General features: G+C 31.7%; 2 protein-coding genes across 2 annotated transcripts; both read left to right on the top strand.

Moving 5' to 3' along the window:
• Positions 1-14,745: 14,745 nt before the first annotated feature.
• On the top strand, positions 14,746-19,044 carry LOC120080229 (stearoyl-[acyl-carrier-protein] 9-desaturase, chloroplastic-like). Its single transcript, XM_039034809.2, has 3 exons — positions 14,746-15,060; positions 17,015-17,519; positions 18,140-19,044. Exons 1-3 carry the CDS (start codon positions 14,939-14,941, stop codon positions 18,698-18,700), a joined length of 1,188 nt encoding a protein of 395 aa, XP_038890737.1. The 5' UTR covers positions 14,746-14,938; the 3' UTR covers positions 18,701-19,044.
• A 3,587-nt stretch (positions 19,045-22,631) lies between these two features.
• Positions 22,632-23,495, top strand: LOC120080148 (uncharacterized). The gene has a single exon (XM_039034715.2). The coding sequence runs from the start codon at positions 22,728-22,730 to the stop codon at positions 23,280-23,282; it is 555 nt and encodes a 184-aa protein (XP_038890643.1). The 5' UTR covers positions 22,632-22,727; the 3' UTR covers positions 23,283-23,495.
• Positions 23,496-24,424: the final 929 nt, after the last annotated feature.

Genomic DNA, 24,424 nt, shown 5'->3' with positions numbered 1-24,424 from the left:
GGTTCAAGACCCGGTTCGCCTGTTTGAACCGTTGGACTCATTGTTCTTTGTAATAGTTAGCTTTCTTCTTGTGGATTTGAAGCTAATTATCTTGGTTCATCAACTTTTATCTGATGTACATGAGATGTATGTTTATTTATATGTCATAATGTATGACATATAGATTTAAAACCCACCTTAGGGTATGTATTTTATTCATGCATCATATATTATAAGTGTTATAATATAGTAAATGGCATGATGAAATTACAAGAAAGCATGCTCATGCATCATGAAATATAAGAGTTATATTTATGCATGCATTAAGCATATTCATGCATCATCTTTATATTATAAGTGTTATAGTATAAGGGTGTATGAGAGCATGTATGCTTGTTTCATTACTTTGTTATATAAGTGTTATATACTAGTAGTAATGAATGAACAATGTATGGGGCATGACACTTAGGCTTATTTATAAGAGTTATGAATGCCTTATAAATGTGTTGCTTTGCATTGTGGTTGGTTTTAGTTGTTTCCTGTTATAAGAGTTATAATGGAAATTAGAACTAAAATCAATAAGAAAGAGTTGCATGCGGACTTAGGTAAAATCATGTTTTAAAAGGGTTTTAAAATTTTATTGAGATAGACCTAAGATCATGGTTCTAATGAGATTAGAAACCATTAAAAATAAAATTTTGACTTGACTAAGTAGTACGTCCATCTACAAATGAAAAAATACAACTCACGTATATGGTAGATTCTACTGTAGAACAAGAGAAATTAGTTCTTTAATTTCAAAATAGAAGTTTACATGAAGTTAAAAGACAACCCCCCTAGCGCTTACCCCACAAGGAGGTTGTCTTCATGTGCCTCTAAATTAGCTTTGTCTTGTTGTCATTATCGTCTACAACGAATACGTCTTGGATCAGTGTCAGGAACATTGAGTCGTCTTGTTTGTTGAATAATACTTTCTACGTTAACCAAGGTTTGATCACAAACTGAACCCAACTCTGGTAAATTGTGTTTTACTGAATATTATTGTACATCTTGGATAAAATTATTCTATACGATGAAAAAATATTAATATTAAATAATATTTATATCATATATTTGAGAAATGTAAGATAATAAATCTTTTATCGTGCAATAATAGTAAGCATCATCAGGTGTGATAAATCGCCTCGTGATTGAATCGTACTAGAAAAATAATCATCTGACACAGTTGGTCCATTTGTTATTTCTTCTTGTGCACAACGATCATGACGTGCGCGCCAGTATGATATATATTCTGCATGAATTCAGCGCCAGTCTTGGTCATGTACCTATTAAATCAATATGGTGCAGTGTCAGGAGTGTATAGCACAATGAAGGTACCATTTGTCGTAGACTGAATTGTCTCAAGACACGATCTGGATGATGTCACTCTACTATATGGAAGCATATAAGAGAGCTAATGGTCAACAAGATGTCGTGACCATCATGACAGTAATTAGGTAGGGATGACCAAATATCTTGCGTGTATGACGTCCAATTAATTTGAAAAAAGAAAAGAATAATTAGACACCCAAAAAGTCTTTAATATTCACTTATATATAGATTTGTTACCTCATTGTACATCAGTCTGTCAAATATTTGTTAGTATACTAGCAAGATATTTGCTGACTGTTCAGAGGCAGCTAATACACCATTTATCTAAAGTTATAAACAAATAAAATTAATTTAATTCTTATATAAAATGATAACGAAATAAATATATAAATGAAATAATAACTGGCACTGAGTGGATGATGATCTGGGCCTGTAACTGGACTTGTGGCGCTATAATTTTAAATCTATCATAAATCCATACTTGTAGTAGTATTAGTGGCCTCGCTATTTCTAATGCTTGTGCATTAGTAGCTTGACAAAGTTCTCTCTAAAGTCATGTAAGACAGACACCATCCCATGAGTACGCACCAGCATGCTCAAAATAAGACAATAGAGCGAGAACATAAGATGTACCAGAGTGTTTGACTTGTCAGCGAACAAAAATCCTCCAATAAGCTGCATAATATATGCTCGTGCATACCTACGTACGTTGATGTCATCGGCATCGGAAGAAAATTTTGGAAATTGAGACACTAACCATGGGATACTCAATCTTGAGCCTTTCAAATCATCTGGTAGAATCCCTAAGAGCTCGTCACAAACATTTTTCCAATCATATTGTAATGAACCTGTCAAAGGTTCTCTGTCCACTCGTAAGCCAAACTGAATAGCAACATCCTGCAACGTAATTGTACATTCCTCACAAGGCAGGTGAAGTGTGTGGGTTTCTGGTCTTCAATGCTCTATTAATATAGTAATGAGGTGTCAATCGATAAATCCAATTTTTGCAACCCAAGAAAACTAGCCTGTTGTATGTAAGGAGTAATACATGGATCAAACGGGATAATATATTGTGCAGATGCCTCCCTTCTTCGACAACCCAAAACTATAGTAGAAGAGCTATCCCATATCAGTTGTGAAATATGGGTATTTTGTTGATATAGTTGCACAGGATTAGAAGGATCGTCTCCATTTCCTAAAAAATTCAAATTACATCACATATAGTCAATTCCATAATAAATTCATTATATAAAAAATTCCATTACATAAAAAATACAATTACATAAAAGAACAAAAACATAAAAAATGGATTACATAACAAAGTCATCAATGGCCCAAAGAGGAAGCACCTAATGTACGTTGTGGACAAGTACGCTTGTTATGTCTTTCTCTCTTGCAAATTGTACATCGAACTTTTTGACTAGCCTCTCTCCAATCCATTTCATTATGAATGCGCGTACTTTTTAGGCAAGCTTGTTCTCTTAGTAAATTCGCATTTGGACGAACTTCATGATAATTATGGCCAATAATCTGGGTGTTGTATTGGATGGAAATGACTTTCATAACTTCTCTTGAAATGGGACAATTTGTAGCATTCATCAATAAGAGTATGTATATCAAACACATGTAATTACATGAGAGTATGGAATCTTGAATGTCTGCCACTTATTACAAGAACAAGACCCTTCTTTCAAACTCATAACGGCCTTTATAGGGAGAAATCATACTTATGCCAGTTTGTACTTCAAAAGTTTGAGTTTCTTTGTCAATAGATGTCACAGTATGTGCAGATGCTCATTTTCCCCACATCTTAAGTTTTCTCATGGCATATTCTGTATGCATGTCCCCACGGTCGAGTGCTTCACTTATCTCTTGTCTTCGACGTTCAAAATAGTATTGTCCGATAAAATGTTAGCCTAACCAAAGAAGTAATTGGTAACATTCTAGTACCTTTGAAAACACCATCATACATTTAGCTGCATTGTTTTTCATCCACCCATAGTGATACCCATCATCATGTGATTGTGTCCATTTTTTCAAGTCAATATCAGAAAAATATTCAAGGCATTTAGGGATCAATTGTTTCAACTCTTTCATGCACCGAATGAATTTGTGCCTTTGGTGAACCATCATACATTTAGTTGCATTGCTTGTCATCCACCCATAGCAGTACCCATCATCATATGACTGTGTCTATTTTTTCAAGTCAATATAAGAAAAATATTCAAGGCACTCATGGTTAATTGTTTCAACTCTTTCATGCAACGAATGAATTTTTGCCTTTGATGTTGATTTCTTGCCTTAAACATCAAATCTTTCAGTTGCTTCAATTTATATTTCGTATTGAAATTACTAGCAACGTCATGACGAAGACAATATTGATGGTACACTCTAAGTTTACTCCAATCAATTTCCTCATTGTTAATTGCAGCGAGAATGCCCTTGTATCTATCAGAAATCAAACAAATATCATCTCATTGGGTAACATATTCACGCAATGCCCACAAAAACCATGACAAATTGGACGAGTTTTCACCTTCAACAATAGCAAAAACAAAGGGAAATATATGCCTATTCGCATCAATAGATAATGTGGTCAATAATTTTCCCTTATACTTTCCATAGAGATGAGTTATATCAATATGAATTAATGGTCTACAATATTTCAACCATTCTCTTTCAGGATCGAAGGACCAAAAAACTCGACTAAAAATAGTCGTACTTGGCACATCAGACGAAAGGAAATACCAATCTGATCGTGTTCCTGGATTGTAATGAACAACGATACTTAACCAATACGGAAGCGCTGAATATGATTTCTCCCAATTACCAAACACAACAATCAATGCTTTTCTTTTGGCTTGCCACATCCGTCTATAATTGACATTATACCCATATTATTTTTTAATTGCTTCTTGGAGTAGGGTCATAGGTATCCAGGATCAACTCTAACCATATTTTGGATTTTGATACTCATAAAATTTGAATGTGAATGATCTTGTGTCAATTTTGAGTACAAATATGAGTGTTCCCCTTCAAGTCTTGTGATTTCAAACATCCCATGAGTTTTACGCCGACATGCTCGTAACCTCCAATTACAATCATCCTTCCAATGTTTTCATCTCACATACAAAATATCTTGATTTGATTTTACAACAAAAATCTCATAGTGTTCTATCATGCAGTATTTTTTTACAGTTAGCTATAATCTTCTTTACTATCAAATAACATTCCATTTTGTATTAAACTAGAATTATCTACACATCTACTCCTTCCCTCCAATGTTGACCCTCGTTCACAGGTTGAATTAGTAATTTCCCAATCTATTTGTGTGAACATCTTTGACGGTACCAACTTAGGATCATGTTCCCCACTTCTATCATTTCCAAATAATTCATCAAGTTCTACATCAATATCACTGTCTCCATCATATCTAGTTTCAAGAATGACTAAATCTTCAGGACGTATCGACATATTTACTCGAATTTTTACAACTGTTATAGTTGACAAAGAATATGTTAATACGAAAAAAAGTTCATTTCTTCTTTTAAGCAGTCCAAATAAATTAATACTCCAAACAGTCGAAATATTTTTTTATGACCAGTTCAAACCGTCCAAATATTTTTCTAAGTTAGCCCAAAAAATCTAAAAAATCAATCCAAATATTCTCCTAAGTCAGTCCAAATATTTTTCAATTTTCACTTAAAAAAATCCAAGTTATGATACAGCCCAAAAAATCTAAGAAAATCTACAGTCCAAGTTATGATATTCAACTACAAATAAATAAATAAATAAAATAATCAGCCCAAATATGAGATTTATGAAGTATATACTTAAATTAGCCTAAATAAAAACAAAATGATAGATCTATGGAGGAAAATCTATTCTTTTCCATATAATCTCATATATTGAAAAAAAAAATTACCTACGACGGAAGGTAGATCGACGAAAAGAAGGATGGTGGGTGGTAGATCAACGGATGGCGACAGTAACTAGATTGATGGATGGTGATGGCAGTCGAACCGACGACTGTGAGAGAGAAAGGAAGAAAGTTAGAAAGTTTCAGATGGGAAGAAATGGAAGGAGAAGGTTGTAGGGTGTATTTGGGACCACTAAGTCATGTACTTGTAGGGTGTATTTGGGACCACTTACATGACTTAGGGTAACCGTGGACCCCATCCATGATTACCTAATCAACATTGCTATCCATGTGGTAGTTTGCATGTACCAGGTCACTACCAAGTGTGGCAGAGTCACATGCTCTGTAGGAAGTCGTGTATTGGGTACACGATTTAGGAGTAATCGTGTATCAAGTCCACGATTACACAACTCTATTTTTTACAATAGTTTCAGCCCAACCCTATTTTTTTAATATTTATTAAAATAACATTATTTTAAAAAAATTCAGAAAATTCTTTTTCTAGCAAAAACATAAAAAAAAAAAAAAAAAAAATGAGTGCAAAGCTTTATTTTAGTTAAGAGTCGAAGGCTAGTGGAAAGGTGATATCTAACTCTTTATTCCTCTCCACCCTATATTGGCCTGATCATCGATCTAAGATATACCTAAACTTACAAAAAAGAGAGGCAATACTGAGACAATGGCGCCTTTATACTCACGCACACAAATCTTAATTGCCATGTCTTTTACCTAGAGGGATAGCTTTCACACTCACACCATCGGGAACCTATCACTCTTTTCTCGTGGGCCCTAACTAGACACGATGAAGGTAGCTATTTTCACCTCTATCTATCCACACACAGGTATTAATATGTTATTTTGCAAAGATTTCTTTATTTTTTATTTATTTATTATGTTTATTTATATTTTTTTGTGTTAGCAATACTAATTTGTCATCACTAAGCTTCTAAAACAAGTTGGTTGTTCTCAAAAACAAAAGTTGTCTTATTAGGGTGACAAAGAAAATCAAGTAGAAATGAAATTTCTAAAAGTTTAAGATTCTAAATAAACATAAAAACAAAGCATTTGATTTTTTTTATGAAATTAAAAGGATTTTTTTTTTTAAATGGTTCCAAAGTTTATTTGAAAATTTTAAAATTTTTAAAATTTTGCTTGTATCTTACTAAAAAGAGTGTGTCATCAAAATTTCATTGATAAGAAAGAAATGATTGTATAAAAATCAATTGAGAATATAAAATAAAATGAATGTGCTTTTTTTACTTTGTGCTACATATAATGAAAGATTATGCAAACAATGGTAGACATTTGTCATTGTTGATAGATCTTAATCAGTAATAAACCTCAGAGATGTCCACCAACGATGGACCTGAGTCATAGATAAGTCTATCAGCCATAGACCTCAATTAGTGATAGGTACTGATAGAAGTTAAGATTATGTCGTATCTGCAAATACTTTTAGGCTACACGTTAGATTTGCTATTATTTTATATTAAATTGTCATATTTGTCATTGCCATTTACCAAACTAATTTGACAGACAATTTTGTACATTAATATTCTTTGATTTCAATTTTATGCATTAATTTATTTTCTTATGGAAATTAATGGGTTTAGGTAGATTTTAAAAAAAAATAATTAATCATACACCAAAAGTGTAAAGAAAAAAAAAACAAAAGATAACAGCTAGAGATGTCCATTTAAACTGTCGTCCTAAATAGGGTAGAAAATTCCCTGATCAGACTGAGAATGAAGGAGGGAGTGAGAAGAATTTTCTCTCTAATGGCTAAATGAGGCCGAGAACAGAAATGAGGAATATGCTTGTCCCCATCCCACTGTTGGAATTAGCAAGTAGTCAGTGAGAGAATTCAGGATCATTAAGCACTCTAATTCATCAATTTTAGCATCAAATTAAACATGTTTATCAAATAAAAAGAGGGTTTCAGGAAAAGACTCACCTTTGATTACTTTGAACTTCAAATTCAGCTCTAATCTTCTCAGGTACAAGATGTAGACCACCAAAAAATCTTTCCTACTATTCTCTTTGAACCTTAGATTAAGTTGTGGGACTGAAAATGAACTAAATTTAGGGAATTTTGAAGGAGAAGACACTCTTTTCAATTAAAGTTGAAGAACCCTTCTTCAACATAAAATTCTCAGCAAAAAACACTTTGCATGGCCCTCATCTCAACTGAATTAACTAACTGTTATTCAGTCCATTTAGCGTCATCAAATAACATATAAGAATGACACCAAATCCACAAAGATTTGGGTGAAAATTAAAGTGAAATTGTGAGTGTCAAAAGATGGAAAAATCCACTAAATTAGATTTTTCTAAATTTTTCATTTTTTAAATTTATTTTCTTAAATTTTCATAAAATCTAATTAAAACTATAATTGAATTTTTCAAAATTCAAATTTATAATTTTAAATAAAATTAATTCAAATAAATAATTTAATATTCAATATTAAATTATTTATACTACTAATTCTACAAACATGAATTCCCATTCATATAATTTTAATATTTAAATGATAATTAAATATTATCTGATTCTCCAATTTTATTTAATTAGATAATTAAACGTGTAATTATATCGTATATAATTACTAATTCCCTCAATTTGAATTTGAAGTTTCAAATTTTCTCATCACACTATTCTAAGGTTTAATCTGTTTGTGAGCTAGTAGGGGACCTAATGGACCTACAAATCTTGGGTTCAAATGATGCGAGATTAACTGGCTCAACTCTTTAACCTAAATAACTAACATTCGTTAACTACCAGGTCACCCCACTAAAGCCCAGTAGTTTCACTCCCCTCACTGTAGATATATTTATGTCCACTCGATATAATCATAATCAATAAGTTAACCCTTCACAAGTTGTTTGTAATAACGGCTGGGTCAATAGTTGTTTTACCCCCGAGATTATATCTTGTTTCTTAAGTCCCACTAATCCTCGAATGAACAATTGATTTGTAATCCAATCACTTAACCAAGTCCCTCCCAGGCCAGTGAGAGGGTGGGGCCCCTTGTTCAAGACTTGGAATCAGTACTTAAGAGAACAACCCTATGTCTTTAGCTATCTACCCGGTCTTACGTTTGAAATGGGAGGGTTATTGAGCCGGTGCTGTTAAGCCAATCCTCACCCATGAAAATTTAAGGATAATCCCGAATAAACAGGGGTTCATAGTTAGCTCAGAATAAGGTCAAGTTACCTAGGTCATCGCTTTAAAATAGTCAATCTTAAACAATAAACAATGTTATAAAGTAAGAGTGACTTGTTTCTTTGTCTGGTCTTACACAAACTCATTGCATAGGACGCTCTAACTCTTATGTCTCCACATGAACGATTCAGGATCACAACGTTTATACTAAATACAAAAGTGAGTCACATCCAATAGTGTTACCAAAACAAGGTACCCAACTTTATTCGTATACTATAGACCGTTTTAGTTATTTACTAGAACTTGATCCATTCTTAGGTCTCTATATAAAGTCCAAGTATTCATCTAATAGTCATGGATCTTAGTTTATTGGATTTAGTCTTTACAAGTGCAATATAAATATTCAATAACAGTTTTATTGAATAAACCTCAATAATATCTTTATTGTGAATACAATATGTTTAATATTACAAACTGCAAGTTTTAGGACATACAACCCAACACCCACCCAATTAAATTATATTAAATTATTTATATATACATATTATATTAAGTTGAAGACTTGAATATGTTGTTGTAATATTTAAATTTTAACTTTTAGAAATTATGGAAACTCATAATTATATCTTTTACATATTGAATATTGTTTTGATATTTTTTTTAGTAAGAGGTTAAGTAATATTTATTTAAATACAAATTATACTAAGTTTAGGACTTGAATATAAGCCATTAAAAAAATTTCAAAAAAAGATATGAGTCATTAGTAAAGAAAATTTTGAAAATTTTATTTGATTGATAATGAATATAAAAAGTAAAGCATGACTGACGTGGAACTTGATCCCTGCAAAATTCCTAGGGAGAATCTCCACTCTGATCCTTACAAAACCAAACATAGAATTTTGCAAGGATGGGAAAGGAGGCACGGGGACGAGGAAGTATTCCCTATCTCTGCCCTACATATCAAATCTCTAATGACAACAATTATGCAAGTTGAAATTTCAAATACATCGAATAGAGAGTTTAGAATAAGAGATAGACCAAACTTTTCTTCTTTTTACGAAAGTAAAAATTGAAGGAACTCTATGAGGAAAGAACCAAGATCGTCCCAAATCCAATTTTCATTGAATGTAAGTTCTATGGTAAATCAAGAATAAGATATGCATTTACATAAATTATAGCATGCATTAATAAAGGAAAACTTCGAGTTTCAGAAATCATTACCTTTGATGACTATTCTTCAAGAATCCCTCGAACAAGTCACAAACGGATCTCCTTCTCCAAAAGGGACACCACCAAACGAAGCATCATGTATTCTCCTTAGGGATTGATGCAAGAGGTGTGGGCTCTGCCTTAGGGTTTTGAAAGAGAGAAGGAGATGGAGAGGAGGAGATGGAGGAGAAGAACTTTTATTCTCTTTTCATTTTGTTTTTTTTTTCATAGAGAACTTTTCTCTCAGTATTTCATAGAGGAAGATGAGTTAGCATCATCCGGAGGGAGGGAACTCCCTCCCTCCCTTTAATTAATTAATATTAATTTAATAAAATTAAATTAATAATAATTATACATATAATAACAATCTTATTATATGTATATAAACTATAAGTTATATCCCATATAACACATAATCTATAGTTACATATTGTATCAAATACAATATAACCTATAGATGTATTTTCTCCCAATCATATATGGCATTTAATATAAATCACATTTATAGTAAATTCGCTTATATAAATCTTATTCATATAATTGATATTTGGATCATATCCAAATATTTAATTCCTCTCAACTTATTTATGGTATTTAATATAAATCATATTTATATTAAATTTAATTACATGAATCTCATTCATATAATTAGTATTTGAATCATACATATTACCTTATATTATAATGTATCAAATGCATTGTATTAATTAATCACATATATAATAAATTAATTAATTATATCATATATAGTTAATTCCCTCAATTAATTTGAACACTTCAAATTAATTCAAAAATAATTCTCAACTAAATCTCTATTGAATTATAGAGAAGACCTTATGGATTTGTAGATTGAAGCTCCAGCGATACTTGGATAATTAATTAAATTCTTGAATTAAATTATCCAACATCCGTTAACTACCGATCATTCCACTAAAGACCGACAATTGCACTCTTCGCATTACAGATAAATTTTTGTGTCAACTAGATGTAACCAATCAACTGTGCGATGACTCTTCACAAATTGCTCGTAAGTACAATTGGACAAAAATTACCGTTTTGCCCCTGTAGTTACATCTAACTTCTTAAGTACCACTGATCCCTCTAATGAACAATAAATAATAGTTTAATGATCAAGTCCCTCTTGGGCTAGGTGAGGGTGTGGCCACTATGTTCAAGCCCTGGAATCAACCCTTAAGGGAGCAATTTATCTACTTATCTCTGCATCGGGAAATGAGTGAATTTCGTCTCATGTAGCTGTGTTCCCAGCTCCCCAATCAGACAAATCCCCAAAATGGTAGGCTTAATGAGTTGGCAATCTGGCCACTCTCACCTATACAAATCAAAGGACCGACTTCATGAGCAAGAGTTTCCAACTCACTCAAGAATCAGGTCATGTCACCTATGGTCATCCTAGTGAAATGTAAGTCTCTATTATTAACGGTGTTATATAAAGAGACTAATCATTTCATGGTCCGATTTTATTCAAACTCTTTGTATAGTATACCTCCACTCACATGTCTCTATATGAATGATCATGATCAGATCATGTGTAGCACTTTACAACACTTGTAACACCTACAAAGAAGGTCATTTCCGTAGTGTCACTAGGATAAGGTACTCAACCTTATCCATCTACTATAAACCGTTTAGGCTATTATTTAAACAAAATCCACATGTATGTCTCTACATACTTGTTTAAATTACATAAAATACCCTAGGATCTTAGTTTATTGGATTGAGTATATACTTATAAAATAACACTTATTTTATTAACAACAATATGTTTATACAAAGTTTACAAACTATGAGATTACAAAGAGATTTAGGACACCAATCTCAACAAAAAATTGATCACACATATATATAACCTCAATTCTTAAACTAGAATAATACCAGGTCTACAATAATATCAATTATGAAGCTATGATAAACTTAATAGCAAAGTGCTAAATGCACATATCAATTCAAATATCAGGTTCTCATTTTAGGAAAATGTTAATGAAAATATCAATAAATTTCTATGTTAATTTATAAAAATAATTGTAACTATAAAAATTAACAAAGTAACATTTCAAAATTTAAAAATTCAAATTTTTTTAGGGGTCTTTTCAAATGTAATAAGAAAAAGTAAAAAATATTTACATGAATAGCAAAATTTGAACCCAGCCCAAAACGATTGAAGAAAAGCCCAATCCAAGTTAGTGAAATACCAAATTATCCCCAACCCACACGAATAACAAGTCGATTAATTACGATTAATCGGATTACCCATCAACTGGCTCGATATCCACGCTCAAGCCCGATACTCATCCTCTTCCCATGTCTTCTTTCAACATCTTCTTCTTCACCAAATAATGCACGATAACAATCTATCATTTCTGTATAGTAAACACTAATATTTGTTTCTATAGTTTCTATATGGTTTGCACTCTATATCTGTTTCTATATACTAAACACTAATATTTGTTTCTGTTTTAATAATGTTTATTTAATAATGTACTTGTATGTCAACTATCTATCTCAAGAACTTTATAAAAAAACTTTAACATCAATACGTCTATTATTGATACATTTGAATTAAGATAGACAGAGATAGAGCATTATCTCTGTCTATTATCTTTGTCTATCTCAGATAGACAATGATAAGTAAACACTAATATTTGTTTCTATAGTTCCTATATCGTTTGCACTCTATATTTTTATATTTGTTAAGTTAAGTGGGTCTATTATTGATAACTTTGAATTGAGATAGACAAAGATAGAGCACTATCTCTATCTACCTGAGATAACAGTGATAGAGTTCTATCACTCTCTATCTCAAATAGATAGAAATGGAATACTATCTCAGATAAATAGTGATGAATTTCTATCATTGTCTATCTGAGATAGACAGGGATAGTATTCTATCTCTATCTATCTCAGTCAGATAGTGACAAACTTCAATGGTAAACACTAATATCTGCTCTATATTTCTATATTTGTTTAGTTGAGTGGAACTATTATTGATATCTTCGAATTGAGAATTGGTTGCAATTAGATCCTTTTATTTAATTAAATAAAAGGACCTAGTTACAACTATTTTGAAACTACAAGAGGGTAATTGATCAAATTAAAAGTTCAAGGGTGAGCTTATTTTAACCAATTTCATAGTTCAGGGATGATTTTTGCAATTTTCCTTTCATTTTTGTCTTTTGTCCTTTGAAGTCCTTTGAAGTTACTTCATGAGACAAAAGACAGAAATGAATTCAACTTTAAGAGAGAAAAAGTCAGTCTTTTGTCTCGTAAAGTTGAGTTCATTTTTGTCTTTTGTCTCATGAAGTAACTTCACAAAACAAACTTATAACTTTAGGAGACAAACGGCAGACTATCTTGCTTGTCTCATAATGTTGTAAGTTTGTCTTGTGAAGTTACTTCAGAGACAAAAGACTTACTTATAAACTCAAATTTATGAGACAAACGACTACTTTTCAACATAAAAAATAATAATAAAAGACCATTTTTCAACATACTTTCTTCTTTTGTAACTCTCAAGTGAAGACCAATCAAAGATAGAGTTCTATCTTTGTCTATCCATGCGTTTATCTCTGATTATCACATAGAGTTCTATCTTTATCTATCACAGACGTCTATATTTGTCTATCTGAGATACACAGAGATAGAGCATTATCTCTTTCTATTTGAGATAGACAAGTAATAATACTATGCATCATCAATCATTTATGCACTTTCAGTTGAATAAGATGTTGATTGTATTCAAGATTTTAATAATCCGATGTTCCAACAATATAAGCTATTATAAATCGAGTGATTATGAATCAAAGATAGAATTATATCTTTTTCTATCCTTGATAGACAAATATAGGCATTTATTTCTGTTTATCAGAGATAGAAAGAGATAGAGCATTATCTCTATCTATATTGACCCCTTTCGATCTAATCCTCCCTAAGATAAATAATACGTACTATTTTCGAATTTTCAACTAACTGGCTTCCAAAATAACTTCGCAGTGTTGTATACAACAACTTATTGGAATTGTGGAAGAAAAGTTCAATAACTTGATTTATGAATTGGGGCATACAAGAATAGTTGTTGTCCGCTAATTTTTCTTTTTTTTTTTTTCAGAATAAAGCATTAGAGTGAAGAGAATACTGTGAAATTCGAAGAAGAAGAAGGAGATTGGAAATCACCGTAGGAAATCTAAGGTAGTTTTGGAATTTTTTTTAAAGATATATGTTGATATGATTTTTTGCCATAGTATATAAATAGTTTGTATTTTTTTTTTTTAGACAATTTCTCAATTTTTTAATTATTAATACATTTTTTAAAAACTTAACATTGGCCAATATTTTTTCCTTTCAAAAAAAAGTATCGGTCCACATTGTTGAAATTTCGATGATAATTTTGTATATTTTGTCAAATTTCATAAAGAAGGATAATAATGTTGATCCAACCATATCTTCCATATATGAACATACAAAAATATTATGATTACAGAAAAAGAAATTGAAAATCTAATTTAGCGGTGGAAATAGTTGAATTAATGACAAACTATTCGATAAAATTATTACAATGTAATCAAGTTATAGGTTTAAAATATTGATTATCACGAAAATATCGAAATCTTAATTTTACAAAAATTTCGATGAAAATATCAATAAAATCTCGATTTCGATTGATATTTTTGGAAAAATTAAAAAAAATGAACAAAATAAATTAAAAATAAATTTAAATTAGTAAATAAACTTTTTATATTATATTATGTTTGTAATAATGACATTTTGCTGTGTATATTTTATGTTTGAAGGATTTTTCTACGACATAATGTAAATATCAATTCACACTTCAGGTCGATATAGAATTTATGAAAAAGTAAAAATATCGATGAAAATATTGACATGTCAATAAAATTCTTTTAGTACATTTAGAGATTAATGGAATTTGAATCACGAATCTCTTAATTTCTACGTATTCGAATATTAATTGAACTATATTTAATTTGATATTAATATTATGATTATAATAATTATTTGACGTAGATTAATTTGAAACTGTCAAATCATATTGTGACAGCTGATATAAGAGACGGTATGGGAGTTTGGAGTTAAAGATTTGGCGTTTCTAGCGGCATTCGTAGTTTGACCAAATATACGTATAGAAATTAGAAATAGAAAGCCCCCTGTCCCTCACTTTTTGTGCTTCTTCTCTTTCCCTTCCATTTTCCCTCTTTTCTTTCTCCGCCAGTCTTTCTTCTTCTTATTTCTCTCTTTCGCCGATCCCTCAGCTTTCTTCATCGCTAATGGCTGCTCTCAAGCTCAATCCCCCACTGAACCTCTCATCTCACAATCTCCCTTTCAACCACCATCGCCATCGCAGATCTCCCACTCTTCTCATGGCCTCCACTCTCCACTCTCTCTCCACGTCAGTATCTAACATTTCCCCTTTATCAATCTGATTCTTTACTGTTTTTAATCTGGAATGACTTTTTTCTGTTCATGTTATTGCGTTCTTAGGAATCTCCGCCTGTCTCTGAATTCGAAAATCAAGTTGCATAGTGATAGGATTTGGGTTTTTCTTTCTTTTGGGTTTAGGGAGTTTAGCCATTTTTCATGGATTGTTGTTGTATCTGTTTCTGTTCTAGTAATTGCAAGAAATCTCGAGAATGATCATTTTTTTTTCTCTCGTAATTTTCTAATTTATTTATTTGTTAATTGCCATTGTTACAATGTTTATTAAATGATCTTGCAACAGTATTGATTCTTTTTCCCTTTTTTGTTCGATTCTTTCCAGACGGTATCTCAGTCTTTTGTTTTGTTTGTTTTTTTAAAAAAAAAAAAAAAAAAAAAAAAAATTCCTCGCTTTTATTTATTTAATTATTTATTTTGGGTCCTGAAGTTAGGTCATGTTGATAGCACTGTCACGTTTCTTATATATCTATCTATATATAATTTTATTGGTGGTCCATGTTGTGTTTATAGAAAGTTAAATTATTTTGGGTCCTTTAATTACGTTTGCATTTGTCAATTATTTCTCCAGAAGTTAAAATTTTCAGTTCCATTTAAAACTTGGTCCCTTAATAAAAAATTATTGAAAATTATATTTTGCTCATTCATGACGTGTGGAATTGTGGAGGGATGTCACCACCAATAATTACTTTTAGAAGAATTTTGATTTATTGTTTGCTTAAAATATATGTTTTCTTTGAAAATCACGCAGCCACATATATTAACACTAATGCAATATGCTTTTATTCTTTCCTTGATTTTATCATTTTATATCTTTTTTGACTTTTTAGCCCAATTTTGAAAAGGGTAATTATTTTAAATGGCAAACTGGCAAAACGTCATTATCTATCCATGATAGATAGTGATAAACACTCTATTAGGCTATCAATATCTATCACTGGACCAATAAGTTGGCTTATTTTACTATTTTCGGAACAACCATTTTGGAAATAGAATAGTTTTTTTTTTCTAAAATTACCTTTTTAAATCGTTCCTAGAATAAAGAGCTGATAAATTAGGAAAATATAATTTTTTTTTTTCAAAAATTGAGAACCGTTTGCAAGAGCTTAATCATTCAGCGTGTGGCTTGTTTTCCTTTTGAATATTTTCTGACTTAAGCAAACATAAGCTTGTAGTCTTGTTATTTGGTAGCTGGATCTTGGACTTTTATCAAAACACTGATGTTTTGGTCGGTTTTGTTGATCTGCCACTGCCAGTGGACCTATACACGTTTACCACTTGTAGTTGAGTCCTTATTTAGAGGAAGGAAAAATATGGAAAACTCTGATTATTATGGTCATATGGTGCATTTATAGTTGTTTTATGGATATTGTGTTGTAATGTTTATTGTGGTTATACCCTTTCTCTAAACTAGTGCATCTAAAATGTTGCCTGATCTCAAAGTTCTACTTTGCATATTTCTGATTTGTGTTTTATTCTCCCAAACTAGAACTGGGCATTTGAGGCCCTTTTAAAACATTATACAAAACTAGTTGGATATATAATCACGACTCGCAACCAATTATTTAAATAGTTTCTTGTTTTCCTGTTATTTCTTTTATATGGTCGTGTCATGTTATGTTTGTCTTTGTGGCTTAAGCCATGTCCTATAGGCTATAGTTGCTCTCTACTAACTATTGGCTTCTTCATACTACATTTCTATTCAATTTGGTAGCTAGCAGAGTTGGCCCATTCAGGATTAGCTTGTAATTTCTTGAGTGGAAGTGCTTGTAAAACTTTACTCGGAGACTTGAGTTTTGATGACCCTCTTCTTTTCTAACTGTTCTTAATAATTTGTTGATCTTGTAAATTGAAATTTTGAATCGTACAGCTGAGACCGACATATCACCGTTGTTTATTCTATTTTTCAGATCGACAGAGGGACCAAAGAAGCCATATTTCCCTCCCAGGGAAGTACATGTCCAAGTGACTCATTCCATGCCACCTCAAAAGATGGAGATCTTCAAATCATTGGAAGATTGGGCAGAGAAGAACATCTTGGTTCACCTAAAACCTGTTGAAAGTTGTTGGCAACCTCAAGATTATCTCCCAGACCCGGAATCCGATGGTTTCTATGACCAAGTCAAGGAAATAAGGGAGAGATCGAAGGATATTCCTGATGACTATTTTGTGGTGTTGGTTGGGGACATGATCACTGAAGAAGCGCTTCCAACTTACCAGACAATGCTGAACACCCTCGATGGTGTTCGTGATGAGACTGGTGCAAGCCTGACCTCGTGGGCAATATGGACGAGGGCATGGACTGCCGAAGAGAATAGACATGGTGACCTTCTGAATAAGTACCTTTATTTGTCAGGACGAGTCGATATGAAGCAGATTGAAAAGACCATCCAGTACCTTATTGGATCAGGAATGGTAATAACTTTTTGTTTTGGTTTCTTTGAACAATTTTATTGTGACCTGGAAAAAGTAAAGATTTGTGTGCACTTGAACTCACGATTCAACTCATAAGTACTATAGGTCATCCGAGACAATTTACTAGGAAAAACTAGGGAAAAATAACTTCAAAAACGTCGACTAAACATTGAAGGTGCATCTTAAAAAGCAGAGAGCACTTTTTCAAAACATTCTCAAATGGCACCCAAGTCTTTTACAAATTTGTGGACCGCTAGAATTCTGAGTTTAAACCATTAGAACTTTGTTAGTACGCTAGGTCATTGAATTGTGTTCGTCGATCTCTTTTAATGGTTTTACAGTTTCAGATTTGATCAAACATTATTTTTTGATCTTAAATGAACTGAATGGTGAGTTGTGAAACTTGCTGTTTCTACATAATGTCCTTTTCTGCTATCTGAATGCTAGAAATAGTTTATTGTCATATTTTCAGCTTGTATACAATGAGACCTTTTGTGTACTTTTGTTTTCCAACAGTTAGTATTTGTCTGTGACCATAGTTTATTATAAAATGTTTTGCATTTATTCTTTTCCTTTTTTAGATTCAAATTTAACCCATGGTTTGTCTTTGTGCCTTTTAGGATCCCAAAACAGAAAACAATCCATATCTTGGTTTCATCTACACCTCATTTCAAGAGAGGGCAACTTTCATCTCCCATGGGAACACTGCTAGGCTAGCCAAGGAGCATGGTGATTTTAAGCTGGCACAGATATGTGGTATAATTGCATCTGATGAAAAGCGCCATGAGACTGCATACACCAAGATCGTTGAGAAGCTTTTTGAGGTCGACCCTGATGGCACAGTTATGGCTTTAGCTGACATGATGAAGAAAAAAATCTCAATGCCTGCCCATTTGATGTACGACGGCCAAGACAACGATCTTTTTGAGCACTTCTCATCTGTTGCTCAGCGGCTCGGAGTTTACACTGCTAGAGACTACGCTGACATTCTGGAGTTCCTCGTCAGTAGATGGAAAATAGAGAATTTGACAGGTCTCTCAGGCGAGGGACGCAAAGCACAAGATTTTGTGTGCGGATTGCCTCCAAGGATTAGAAGGCTGGAAGAGAGGGCTCAAAGCAGAGCCAAACAAGCACGAAGAGTCCCATTTAGCTGGATCTTCGGCCGAGAAATACAAGTGTAGGGGCAACAGTCTCAAAGGAAGGTGTTAAACTACTTGACTCGACTGAGGCCTTTCTGACGACGTTCGACTACAAATCTGATGCGTTTTCATCTTTAGGTATCACTTCAAAATCCTAATTGTTGAAGGAAAATATGTAGATCTTGTTGCTGCAGTGTTTGGTAGATGCAACAACTATGTCACTTCCAGCTCCTTATTTCTGTAGAAGAAAAGGGTCGGTATTGGCTCAGGTTTTATTTTTGTCGTACACAAAATAGAATGCCAGTAAGTTCTCTCGTCTGTTGTAATCACCAAACCAACTATAAATTTTGGCACAAAATCCTAATGGCACTTTTTCTTTTTATCTATCACTGATAGTCATTTCTACTTTGATGTTTCTTGTTTAGTTTAGAGGGTGATTTTGTTTTTCATCTAATATGCATAAAAGTACTTGTCAAGCAAGATAAATATGATGGGAAAAACATTGAAAATGGAAGATAGAATGAAGAATGCAAAATGTTGTATTAGGAGAAACAAAATGCATTTTTCAAAAAACTACCATAAGTGGGGTATGAAAATTTGTATTTTTTTCCGGAGAAATAGAGGTACTTCTACAATATTTGTATTTTAAAAAATGACTTATTTTCAAAATTAAATACTTGAAAAATTAAATCAAACACACCCTTAAACCTTAATCGAGTTTGGGATTGGAATGTAGAGAACCAAATGGCTCAATGATGAGGAGAATCTCAAACATTTAACGTTATTTGTTCTTGCAAATTAAAAAATATATATGTTTTAGTCTCTAATAATATTTTTTTATCTTAGAAATTATAGATATCAAAAAAAGTCTAACATATTTAATGTGTTTAATTAGTGATTGGAAAAGAAAATTCAAATACATGAACATAATGAAAACAAATTTGTATTTCATATATATATGCTAGCAATTTAAAAACTGGAACTCAATATAAATAAGTGTTTAAGACGTATTTGATCTATATTCATAAATATAAAATTATTTGTAATTGTCAGGTAAATATACTATTATTCCATGATTTATGAAATTGTTTTTGGTTAAAAATTTTGTATAGTTATTATTTTATATTATCATATAATTTATGACATATTATATCATTCATATTTAAATTCAAAACAATGAAATGAGTTTATATTATCAAATACTACCTTTGTTATCAGTTTTTTTTTTTTTTTTTATGTAATTCTATATTTTGGAATTTTAAAATCAAAATATATATACAATTTTTTTTATATCTGTGAGTATCCGAGCCAACTTACATGCACCTCGACTAATCTCAGGAGACAATTAGGGTTGGCAACGAGGCGGGGTGGAACCGAGATGTACTCCCCATCCCTATCTCCGTGGGGATTTTTAATCTCCGTCTCTGCCTCATTCCTTGTTTTGAGGAGTCGGGGTTGGGATCAAGGAATCCCGGAAAAAATTTCCCACCCATTAGTTTTTCTTTTTAATTTTTTTATTTAAAATCGCTAAGTTTTTGTATTTCTATTGAAATGGTACACTTTTTAGGTAACAAGTTAGTATTATTATTATTTTTATTTATTTAATTTAATAATAAAAAATATTTTAACACTTCTTTATTTTAAAATTTAATAAAAAGTTAAAGTTAATTATATTATAAAAAATTAAAAAAAAAATTAAAACGGTAGTTTTATATATATATATATATATATTCGGGGCGGGATCGGGGTCAGGGACGGGGTGGGATATGGTCCCCGATTTGCCCCCATCCCTGGTCAAACCGGGGATTCCTCACCCCGATGAGGGTGAGTACCCGCGGGGATTTTTGTCAACCCTAGAGACAACCCATCTGACCCTACAATATTTGGGTGTCAAAGAAACTCGTAGGAAATTAATTCTTATGTAGGTGACTACCACAAGTTGAAGCTTTGACCTCTTAACCAATTTTAAAATGTTGTTTTAAGAATTTCTACTATTTAGATCACCATAATCTAATAATAAGTTTAAAAAAAGAATTTGCAAACAAAAATATTCGTTGAATTCATTTGACCAAATGAATTCATAAAAGATAAAACAAATTTTGAATTGCGAGTCTTTGTGATTTGAAAAATACCTCAAATGGTTCTGCTCGTGTTTTCTTAATAGAAGTTTAAGAAAATTTGAACGAATAGATATACCATAAGTTTGATTAATGTACAAATTATATGTTGAATAACTTTATCAAAACCCACAAAATTTAACAGAAGATTAGCTCAAATGTCTTTTTTTTTTTCCTTGAAATCCAATCAATTTTGTACTAAATTTTTAATTATTTGAAAGTATATAAAAATATTTTTTCAAAACAAATTTTGAAAGGAAAACTTATCCTATGCCAAAACTGATGGTGCCTTTCCAACTTCATGGTTAGGATTGCAACATTTATACAATTTTGAAGTACCATTTGATTAAATTAATAGTTTAGAGTATAATGATTTTAATATTATTTTAGTCTATATAATTTTGATTTTGTTTTATTTTGATCTACTTTTAAATTTAGTTCATTTTGTTTTGCAATTTTAAAATATCCATATTAATCCCTACACTTTTAAAAAATGGTTATTTTGATTCCTTCATTTTCATTTTTATTTCATTACAAAGTTGTGATATGATATTTCGTTCACTAAGTGTCTTAAAATATATTATTTGTATCAAGAGATTTTCATTGGGTATAAAAGTTGTTTTATTATTATTTTATTATTTATATTTTTCAACTAGGGATATAAAAAAAATCTCACTTTTGAACAACACATCGACCAACATAAATATTTGACTAAAATAAATAAAAGTTGAAAATATAAAAACCAAAATAAATTAATGATGATATAAAGGCTTAAAATATTATGTGTATAAAAATTATACAACTTGACAAATTTTATGAGTAAAAATTGATTCTCTCCCTAAAATTTTCTTGTTCAAGTGCTTTCCTCTCTTAATAAAATTTAAATCTTATAGTATTTTTTAATTATTATTTTTTTTCCCAAATATTTATATTTGTTTTATGAAGAAAAAAAATTTGAGTGCAGTTAGACTTGCACCCACTTTTTGTACCGCCCAAACTACACTCAATATAAAATGTCGTGATAATTTTATTTTTTAAATTTTTTGTTTAAAATACTATTTTGGTCCTTGTACTTTTAATATTTGTTTATTTTGGTCCCTATAATTTTAAAATGTTCATTTTAATTCTTATACTTTTAATTTTAGTTCATTTTAGTTTATATACTTTAAAAAATGTTCGTTTTGGTTCTTGTACTTTAAAAAAGTAATCATTTTGGTCCTTTCATTTCAATTTTTACTTCATTCTTAAGGAATCAAAATGATTACTTTTTGAAACATCAAGGACCAAAATGAATAACAGTTAAAAGTACAAGAATCAAAATGAACATTTTAAAAATATAAGGACCAAAATAAACCAAAGTTAAAAACATAAAGATCAAAATGAATATTTTAAAAGTATAATGATTAAAATAAACAAACATCAAAAGTAATATTTAAATCTAAACTTTTTATTTGTGCAGTAAAGTGGAGGAGAGCATAATAATTAGACTACGCGTAATTAATATTCTTATTTTATTCCATAAAAATCAGTCACACACACCAGCTTTTATATATATTATATGTATAATACAACTAGCCGTTTGGTTGAAATCAGTCAGAAAATCAGATCGCAGCAAGAAGAGCACCAAAAATGAAAAAATTAATTCAAAAGTGAAAAAGATTAATCACATCTTTCAAGAAAAAAACAAATAGAAACTAGCCGTTAACCTCATTTTATTCCAATCATTCCCATCTAACGTCCCTCAAAATTTAAATTAAAAAAAGAAAAAACACATCAATTGACAATTATGAACCAAAAAAGAAAAATGACCGTTGCCCCAAAAATCTTCAAATCCTTATAAACTTCCATTTCCCCCTTCTTCTTCTTCATCCCCAATCTCATCCATCTCCAGAAAAAAATCCCTCAAAATTCCCCAAAATACCCTCACTCCCAAATCTCTCTCCTCTTCTCCAATGGGTCTTTCACCTTCGTCTTCAACCTCCATTTCTAGGTCACACTACAACATCCACAAGCTTTTCCTCCTCTGCAACTACATTCTCCTCGGCGCCGCCTCCAGCTGCATTTTCCTTACTCTCTCCCTCCGCCTCGTCCCCTCCGTTTGCGGCTTCTTCATTATCTTCCTCCACGCCTTCACCATTGCCGGTGCGGTCTCTGGCTGCGCCATGGCCTCCGCCGCTACTGGCCGCTGGTTCGGCGTCCATATGGTTTTCACCGTCCTCACAGCTATCTTCCAAGGCTCTGTTACGGTACTGGTCTTCACTAGGACCAGCGATTTCCTTGGCGAGTTGAAATCGTATGTTCGAGAGGAAGACGGATCGGTGATTCTGAAATTGGGCGGCGGATTGAGCGGATTGATCTTTTGTTTGGAGTGGATTGTTCTGGTTCTTGCGTTTTGTTTGAAGTATTATATGTATGTTGAAGGAAATGGAAGTGTTGAGGGTTTGAAGAGGAGTGGTAAGGTTCAGCAATTTGAAGATTCAACTTGGGCAGCACCATTCCCTGTTTAGAAACACAACCAAACACATATGCTTGATTTTCATTTGTTATTCTTGATTCAATTTGTGATTCATATTCTTATGTATTCTTTTCTATTTCATTATATGTGATTTGTATGTTTGTGAGTGTATCTTTAGGGATGATGGCTTCTTCAAATGTGATTCTATTTTGAAGGGGGTATTCATTCAAATGATATAATACCATACATTACTTTGATTTTGTAATCCCTCCCAACTTTTCATTAGATTTTTCTCCCTTTCTTTCCTTCTTTTTGGTTTGTTAATTGTGTGGGGGTGTTCGGGTTCATGCATGTTGTTGATAGTGGAGTGTGATTGTGAAAGTTATGCCATTTAAGACAGTTTTTTGGGTTTTGTTGTTGAAATAGTTAATTTTAATACCTCAATTTTCCAAATTATGTGTGTACTGTGGGGTACAAGCAAGAGATTTTGAGGCTTCAAAGCATGGAGAACGTCATTGACTTTATGTGTGGATTGTGAATGGCGGTTGGAGTGTGATGATAATTAACTAGAGGTGTACATGATTGAGTTGGATTGGGTTGTTGAGTTATTTATTTTTCTTATTAATTTAAAATACTTATGTTTATTTACAACACATGTCTGATAACCAAAATCTCATAGAACCATAGAACTTTAAATAATGATAAACATTCCTAAAAGAAATATTAAAGGATCACAAATTCATCAACCTAAGAGAAATATATAACTTTTTATTAATATATATGTAATCCACGAAAAAAGATTATACAATCTGAGATCTAATCCAGCCCAATCAAACCCTTTTTTAATAAGGGTTTGTCTTCTTTGGTACATTAGGTGAATGTTAAAGGTGTCTTAGAGAAGTAATCCACTTGTTTGATGTGTCAATAATGCAAGCTGGGGTATTTGGGAGTCATGGGCGGTGATGTCTATGATCAGTTCAAGTGTAGAGGTGGACTTCTAGTTTGAGGAATGAGTGTGGATGATAGTTCTTAAATGAGTTATCTTAGTGTTTTTAATCTTGATCATTTATGATGTTTAATGTGTTTATATGTCTATATTTGTAGGATCTGAGCAATTCATGCATTTCAGAGTGTTATGGGCCATTCGAGATTAATTTGGAGCAATTTGCTTAAAAGAGCAACCAGACTTCAAAG

Source organism: Benincasa hispida, chromosome 6 (genome assembly GCF_027475165.1).
Source record: "Benincasa hispida cultivar pf3 chromosome 6, pf3_genome.v1.1, whole genome shotgun sequence".
In the NCBI taxonomy this organism is placed as follows: Eukaryota; Viridiplantae; Streptophyta; class Magnoliopsida; order Cucurbitales; family Cucurbitaceae; genus Benincasa; species Benincasa hispida.
Note: the sequence above shows the minus strand (reverse complement) of the source record. Positions and strands in the feature narration are given on the sequence as shown.